This window comes from Morone saxatilis, unplaced genomic scaffold, assembly GCF_004916995.1.
Source record: "Morone saxatilis isolate NCDOM2014 unplaced genomic scaffold, NCSU_SB_2.0 Contig17, whole genome shotgun sequence".
Taxonomy (NCBI): Eukaryota; Metazoa; Chordata; class Actinopteri; family Moronidae; genus Morone; species Morone saxatilis.
Window position 1 is genome coordinate 26,203,084 of NW_023339729.1, and position 592 is coordinate 26,203,675.

The 592-nt window shown below is 57.3% G+C and overlaps 1 protein-coding gene across 1 annotated transcript in view; it reads left to right on the forward strand.

The window, feature by feature from the left end:
* Window positions 1–592, forward strand: part of ttbk1a (tau tubulin kinase 1a) — a gene marked incomplete in the record, with an annotated part of 40,652 nt that overhangs the window by 5,431 nt on the left and 34,629 nt on the right. The window contains 1 exon segment of the mRNA XM_035660139.1: window positions 410–568. Within this exon segment, the coding sequence (XP_035516032.1) occupies window positions 410–568 (159 nt within the window).

The window sequence follows — 592 nt, forward strand, 5'->3', positions numbered from 1 at the left end:
CATGTTGAACCGCCATGTTGAACCCGCCCACTGAACAGCGACCCGAGTTCGGAGCTTTAAATCGGGGCTCGTTGGATCGGGTCTGTGTGGTTCTGATCTCTGATGATTCGGAGCAGAGTGTCCGGCTGCTTCCTCTGCACTCATGATATTTGCTCCAGTTACTGCAAATACCATCACACCCCCAGCCTCCCCCTCCTCCCCCGACCTCCCCCACCGGCCTGTAGCCTGATCAAGCTGAAGAATGGCTTCTAATGGCAGCCAGTGATCTTTAATGCCTGTTGTTCTATGCGACTGCTGCGACCATCCCAGTACAGGGCTGTGGTTGGACTGGGAGCCTCCCGGTGCCATGATGATGTTGTTAATTGGCTGACCGCTCTCCCTTCCTCCCCCTCTTTCCCCCCCCCCACAGATAAATGGCTCTTTTAAGCTGGGAGCTGCTCGTGTTCTGTCTGGCTGGCAGATGCAGTGCCTAGTCCCCGGCCTCCAGGACAACGCCAACATGAACGGGACGTCCGAGCAGGCCGACATCCTGCCGCCAAACTGCATGGTCAAAGACCGATGGAAAGTGGTGAGTCAGGAACCGTCCCCCCTC